The sequence below is a fragment of the Lactuca virosa genome, chromosome 6 (assembly GCF_052849685.1).
Source record: "Lactuca virosa cultivar CGN04683 chromosome 6, Lactuca_virosa_CGN04683_v6, whole genome shotgun sequence".
NCBI classification, from domain to species: Eukaryota; Viridiplantae; Streptophyta; class Magnoliopsida; order Asterales; family Asteraceae; genus Lactuca; species Lactuca virosa.
In genome coordinates, this window is record NC_136431.1 from 10,232,425 (window position 1) to 10,239,975 (window position 7,551).

The 7,551-nt window shown below is 39.5% G+C and overlaps 1 protein-coding gene and 1 pseudogene across 1 annotated transcript; one reads left to right on the forward strand and one right to left on the reverse strand.

The window, feature by feature from the left end:
- Nucleotides 1-929: 929 nt before the first annotated feature.
- LOC145121325 (uncharacterized) lies at nt 930-1,379 on the forward strand. The gene is made up of 2 exons (XM_079057091.1): nt 930-1,085; nt 1,143-1,379. Exons 1-2 carry the CDS (start codon nt 930-932, stop codon nt 1,377-1,379), a joined length of 393 nt encoding a protein of 130 aa, XP_078913217.1.
- A 4,309-nt stretch (nt 1,380-5,688) lies between these two features.
- LOC145118945 (protein ROH1A pseudogene) lies at nt 5,689-7,312 on the reverse strand (annotated as a pseudogene).
- Nucleotides 7,313-7,551: the final 239 nt, after the last annotated feature.

A 7,551-nucleotide genomic window follows, 5' to 3' on the forward strand; every position in this document is an offset into this window, starting at 1 on the left:
ACGTCACCCCTTTTGCAGCAGCACTCTGCCGACTTCTAAACCCCGTAACTTTCGCATACGAGCTCCTTTTTCAACGTTATTTATATCCACGCGTAGGTAAAAACAAGATATACAACTTTCATTTTGACCCCGTCGGCTAATTCTTGACCGATCTTAAATTTAACAGTAGGAGGAGATTATACTGTTAAATGACCGCGAAAAATTCGTAACTCCTTCATACGGACTCCGTTTTCGTCTGTCTTTTTATCGTTGTGTTCCTATTGATGAGATCTTCAACTCTCATTTAGGTCGCGTAGGCTAAAAACCGCTCGAACTAAAATTCGAGTTTCGGGCCGTGAACTGTTATGCCAAATCTTAGAAAATTCATAACTTCAGCATACGAAGTCAGATTTGGGCGTTCTTTTTTTTGTATGTTCTCGGTTTAACGTATACTACTACTTTAGTTTAGATCACTAAGGCTAAAAAGTCTTCTATCGTAAATTCACTATTTACGTCTCCCGGTGCCGTGCCGGTTTTGTCGCAAAACTTCGACGGGCCATAACTTCTTCGTTATAACTCGGATTTCGGCGCTCTTTATATGTACAGAACCCTTGTAACATATACTATGACTTGGTTAAGATTAATCCTTGCAAATAATCTTCCATCAAAAACTCATTTTTGATGCTCTTTGTCTCTAAATTGACTAGTCTGGATCTACGGGCGTTACAATCACACATAGGATAGCCACTCCGTATCACCCACAAACAAGTGGACAAGTAGAAGTGTCAAATAGGGAAATAAAACGCATCTTGGAAAAGACTATCTGTCCCGATTGAAAAGATTGGTCATTAAGGTTAGATGATGAATTATGGGCATGTTAGACAACTTATAAGACACCTATTGGAATGTTCCCGTACCGGCTTGTTTATAGGAAGCCATGTCATCTGCTGATGGAATTGGAACACCGTGCCATGTGGACCATTAAAAAAAATGATAATTTTGAATTGAGTGGCGCAAGTACGAAAAGAAAACTTCAAGTTGTTAAACTGGAAGAGATTAAAAGGGAAGCTTATGAAAGCTCAAGAATCTACAAAGAAAAGACGAAGGCATTTCACAATCGACATATTGTCCCAAAACAATTTTTTGAGGAATAATTGGTGTAGTTATTCAACTCTCATCTCAAACTCTTCTCCAGGAAGTTGCAGAGTAAATGGGGCGGACCTTTTATGGTGACAAACGTGGATGATCACTGTGCAATTGAAACTAAAGACACGAAAGGCGACGAACCATTCAAGGTAAATGGACAAAGACTCAAACTGTACATTCGAATGGTAGATGGCGACATGAAACTCGTTGAGAAAACAACACTCGAGAAACCTCAATATTCAGACACAACTTAGTTGAGGTAACACGTCCGACTGAAGGCGTAAAACTCATCGTTTTCCGGGAGGTAACCCATAAATTGGGTGTGTTTCTTCATTTTTCATATTTTGTGGTTTTTTTGTTTATATTTGTATCGAGGACGACCTAAAGTTTTAAGTTGGGGAGGGGATAAGTATTTTAACAAGAAAATATTTTAGTTCTTTTCTTTAAAATCAATATTTTTTTTGGATAAATTAGGTGTCCGAGCATCTTAGACGCACACTAAAACACTAGAAGGAGAATCTCCAACGCCCTAGCATCTTAGACGCATACAAATGGCCCCTCCCAAGCTATATAATTGGCCCCACCCAACATACATAATGGCCCCCGCCCAAACTACATGACGGGCCCCGCCCGAACTGTAACACCCTGTTTCGGGTCATTTCATAAATTGGGGCCGTGACCCAAAGATCAAGTATCATAAGGCCTCAGGCTTTGAGGAAAGAGAGGTTCATAGCCAATTGGTTGTGGATAATGTAGGTTGTGGGTACTGAGAGTTTGGTTTGTGCTTTGGATCCTAAGGGTATAATACTAAAGTGATGGTTCGGGACTTTCATGAATTTAGGATTTAAGTTTGGAAGTTTTTAAGACAAAGGAGAGTTGATAGGATTGTATAGCATCTCATTAACTTTCTGTGGATATAAGGATCGTTGATATCAGAGTTAGATCGAAGAGGTTATGGCCTTCAAAATTTAGGAGGTTTTTGGACTAAGCCTAGTACATTGAGCTTACAGGGTGTACGTCGGGCGTACTAGCTTGGATTGATCGTGGAACAGCTTGGAGCATGTTGGGTGTACCTGGAGTACGTTGGGCGTACTCCAGTCAGATGCAAACCCAAATTTAGGGTCTTTGACCCTATTTAAAGGCATTAACTCGTCTTCAAACCATCTTATCTTCAGCCTCCATCCCATCTAACCCTAAATACAAAACCCTAGCTTGTTCTTGAGTGTTCTTGAGCTTTGATGGTTAACTTTTAGTGTTTTTGTACACTTTGAAGAAGAAGGAGCTAGGTGTTCAAGCATTAGTCGGAGTGGAGCTCCTAGATCCAGAGTCTTCATCAATTTTGCTAGCATCTGAAGGTATAAAGCTTCTATCTTGATGAATTTATGTGTTAGATCTAGTCTAGGGCTTTATTTTGGGCATATTATGGTCCCTTGAGTCATCCTTGTGAGTATGAGCTACTATAGAAGCTTAGAATGTTAGATCTCAGTATTTCTGATGATGTTAGTGCATAAAAATACCATCTTGAAAGGTTTGGATGAACCATGTAAGAGTTGGTGTTCATATTATGGACTTAGATGGATAAAAACGGGTATTGGGTCTCATTAAGACATGCAAAGGAGTAAAGTTGTCAACTTTACGTGTTAAGACCTTAAAATGAGGTTAGATCTGAGTTTGGACGTTTTGGTCTTAAGCATTAAGTGCTTATTATGAGTGTTGGACATCTGGTGAGTACGCTGGGCATACGTATGCGTACGCTCAACGTAATGCAAGCATTCCCCGTTTTCACGATTTAGCAAGTTGTACGTTACGCAGCAGCAGGCTATACGTGGGGCGTACCCAAATGGTATGTTGATCGTACTCAACCAGGAGCCATTTGGGCTTTTGATTTGGGCCACTTTTGGACTCTAAGGTTTTGGGTTCTTGTCGGGCCACTAATATTGTTGAGATGGGCCATTGTTAGGCCTTCGGCCAATTGAGGGGAAGGATAAAATGGCTTTTTACCCTAGGAGTCGGTTTTAGTAAATTAAAGTCCTGAGTGTGGGTTATGACTCAATTATTGATTTTGGTTGTATTTGAATGGTTAGTGTGGGGATTCTCCAGTCCTGTATCCCAAGCATATGTTTGATTTTCAGCGGTCTGAGGTAAGTTTGCTCACTATACTGTAGAACACTAGGGATTGTATGTTCTTGTAGTCTTTGTGACTTCTGTTGTATGTGTTGTATGCCTGTGTGCCAGTTTACTATATGTATGTGGTGTGAAATAGACCCGGTACAGCCTTGTGCTGACATTTAAGTTGAAATAGACTTGGTGGTGAAATAGACCTGGTACAACCTTGGCTAACATATGAGGTTAAATAGACTCGGGGGTGAAATAGACCTGATACAGCCTTGAGCTGACATATATGTATGGTATGCGGTATTTTGGGGAACTCGCTAAGCTTTGTGCTTACAGTTTATGGTTATGGTTACAGGTACTTTCGGTTCGAGAGGGAAGGGCCTGGCTTGTTCGCAGCGCATCCACCCATGTTTCCGTAACTTTATGATTTTCGGATTGTATTCTAATAACTATTTTACTCTGATATGATTTTGTATGATTGAAATGGATCAATGGCGTTTATGGTTGAATTAAAAAAGAAAATTTTACCTTATAATTTTTGGGACGTTACATGACCTAGATAACCATATATAGACAATATACATCCAGTTCAACTAATTCAGGCACGTAGAAGCTATAATATCGGCTCTACTCTATTAACTCCTATATCCTACCATACATGGATATATATATATATATATATATATATATATATATATATATATATATATATATATATATATATATATATATATATATATATATTGTAACACAATATAGTGAGATAACTCACCAAGACAATTACTCGGAAGATTGACAACTTTCTGAGTAATTCTACCGGCGATTAAGTTGGCAGATAACGCACCGAACAAGTATTAACCTATAATACTTTAACCCATTAATTTCTATGATGATTTGGTAATGAAAGCTAGGTTTTTCACTAATCCCAACGAATACCGAGAGTCCTATCAAGTAAGGATCAACCAGGTCTGACAGTCGGGAGGCAGGACCATTTCGGCGTATAGCATTTCTTAAATCCAACAACCAAGTCAACGTGACCATTCTAGACACATCTCCCTTAAGTAGACCTATCAACATTATAACTGGAGTTACTAATATATATATATATATATATATATATATATATATATATATATATATATATATATATATATATATATATATATATATCCATAAAAGCGACTATAAATATAAATATAAGTTACACTTAAAGCACAGTAAGTGTAGCCTAAATTATAGAGAGCTTCTAGCGAAAACCGGGAATTATGTGGGCAGAACTCTAACCCGAGAGCTTCTAATTGTCGTCTCTTCGATGTCGTAGGGCCTTGCTAAAGTAGCCGGGAACAAAGGAGTAAAGGGATACAAACTAGAAAGTATTCTAGAATCGGTGGAATGGTGTGCAGGAAAATAAGCTGAAACAAAGGTATTTTTAGGCTGGGAAGGGGTGCGCGTCGTGTATCTGTCGGAAATGATGACGTGGCAAGCAACGGGTGGTGATACATGTCGAGATTCGGGTGGGGGTGGCAGGCGTGCCGCGCATCTGCTCTGTGCGTGCGGCTGGGCGCGAGACTTTCTGTTTTCTTAAAAATTACATAACTTTTTCGTACAAGCTCCGTTTTCGACGGGTTTATATCCATGTGTAGCTATCGACGAGATCTACAACTTTCGTTTAGACTCCATTGGCTAATTTTTACTTTCTTTCTAAAGTTATATTTCACAAACTTAGACTGTTAAAGTCTGTGTAAAAGTCATAACTCTCTCACACAATATTCGTTCTCGACTGTCTCTATATCGACGAATGACTATGGATGAGATCTTCGACTCTCGTTTAGATTGTTTTTCATAACAATTGATTGATCTTAATTTCGGTTTCTGTGTCGTATACTGCTACGTTGAAACTTCGAAAAATCATAACTTTCTCATACGAAGTTAGATTTGGACGTTATCTATATATACGCTCTCGGTTTTATGACTTCTTTTTTGTTTGGATTGCTTAGGCTAATAAGTGATCCATCTATGATTCATATTTTATGACCTGAATAATCGTGTCAGATTAATCGTGAAACTTCTAGGAATCATAACTTATTCACTCAGTTTTCTACATATTGACGGTGATTATTTTGGCTCAAAAGTAATCTATCTCTACTTCGAATATTATAATGATGATTTATCGTGAATTACGAAAATGAGGTGTTACATAAAATAACAATAACATGAATTAAAAATAATTTATGGATTTTTTATACTAAACATTTGTAACAAGATTTTGAGACACTATACGAATCATTCAGTGACAACATCGGAGGTTCAATGCATTGTGTGTGTGTTTTTTTTTTCTTTTAAACTCTAATAGGATATCAAATGATGTAATTGATACAATTTTAAAAGTTCAAAGATAACGAACCTCTAAAAATATTAATGACTAACAAATAAATATAACCAAAATAGTTAAACACCAATTTCATCCTTACCCATTAGTAATATGTTAAAAAAAATCCACACTATAAGCAGCTTGTTGCTCTTTGTTCATATTTTCTATAAAATCAGGATATATCAATGAAATAAGACAAAAAATGAAAACAAAAATAAAACTTATATGTGCCTAAAAAACAAATGTACAAACACATAAAGACTCTATTTTTAGTAAAAAACTGGCGTCGTAATTTTACCCACTTGGTCTATGACGTCAAGCACCTCCGCCCTGCTCCTCACCATCCTATGAAACAACTCCCTAACCTGCAACTGCAACGGCCCCAACCCTACCTCCATTCTCCGACATATCTCCGCCAACTCCATCACCTGTTCCGCCACTTCTTCCTCCTTCTCCACCCCTAACGGAAACTCAAACACCTCCGTGAATTCAACAAGATTCTGAGCTACTCTCTCTATCACTTGAATCTCCGCCAACAGACCCGCAGTCCCTTTCTTTTCCTTCTTCTTCCACTCCTCTCCGATCTTCTCCTGCAATCCGATCATCGGATGTGCCCACCCCAGGTGTCTCGGAAGTTGGAAGTGGGTCCCCAGCCCCACCTTTTCTTGACACGGCACCGCCGTAACCATCGTCCACATGACCAGAACCAAAACTGAACTCATTACGTACACCGGAAGAGCCAGACCAGTTGGCTCGCCACCGCGGGGAGCCACAAGATTGTTGGACATCGCCTGGATCTGCTTTGATGCAGACCATGATTTCGAGAAACAAAAAGAAAATGATCTGGGGTTTCCACTAATCGTCCGATTATGCTTAACGGTTGGAGGAGCAACAACACCACCTCCGCGGCGGCTCATCGACCACATTCGTTCAGCTGATTTTCCAACTTGTTGATTGTTCTCCTTGTCGTCAACCATCATCGACGTCAAGAGAGTGTTCAAAGCTCGTTTTGCCCTTCTGACGTGTCCTTCAACTATTGGACGTTGTTCGAGCGCCTCCACCGCAATCTGGGCAAGCCGCTGCCAATGGCGGAGCAGCTCAATTCCATGAGTAATCGCATTACAGATATCTAAAGCTTTGACGGTCCGGTCGAGGTGATCTGGGATCAACCGGTCGAGTGGCGGTTTGGAGAAATGAGTGGCGTCCCGGCCAATGATCAAGACCGCTTTAAATTCAGACTCGCAACAAAGATAAACGTCGAGGAGTTTTCGGAACCAAGCGATGGATAAGAAGGTTTCTGGCGTATCGACGACGGGTATTTCTTCTCCGGCGACGGGAGGTAAGGGAGATTGAGGTGGTAAGAGTTGAATGAAACGATCGGAAACGTGTTTCTGAAACAATTCGAGCCCTTCAAGCTCTTGTTCATGGTTGATGTCCATGGAGACGACCTGGTTCCTGCGGATGCTAATCCGATTGAGGAAGGAACCATGGTGGTCCGTGGGCGGCATGATTGGAGAATTGGCCGGAAAAAGAAACAAGATTGCAAAGGAAATGTTTGAGAGAAGAATCGGGGCCGGAGATGGAGGGTTAAATACGGTGGAATCGGTTGATGATGATTAGAATTGTCGGGGAGTGAGACCGTTTCTTGTTCCAACTACGCACTTGCTTGATGCTCTCTATTCCTTTTATTCACAAAATGCTCAAAATGATTATTCTTAACATTTGTCAATTGGAATAATAAATAAATACTAATAGATACCGTAATGGAATGACAAATGTGTAGGGTAAGCAAAAATCCATGGAATCATCATTTTTTAATGAATATTTAAAGAAAGTAATAAAAAAATTAGTAAAAATAACTATTTGGTTCCAAATGGACATTCCGAACTAAAAAAAAACATTTTTTTATTGATTTCGGGACGGTATTCTGTATTCCGGAC

Bases quoted from the DNA above. Each gene is read 5' to 3' on its own strand.
- LOC145121325 (XM_079057091.1), top strand. From the start codon at position 930: ATGGAATTGGAACACCGTGCCATGTGGACCATTAAAAAAAATGATAAT. The intron at 1,086-1,142 runs GCATTTCACAAT...TAATTGGTGTAG, and splicing joins TCTACAAAGAAAAGACGAAG to TTATTCAACTCTCATCTCAA.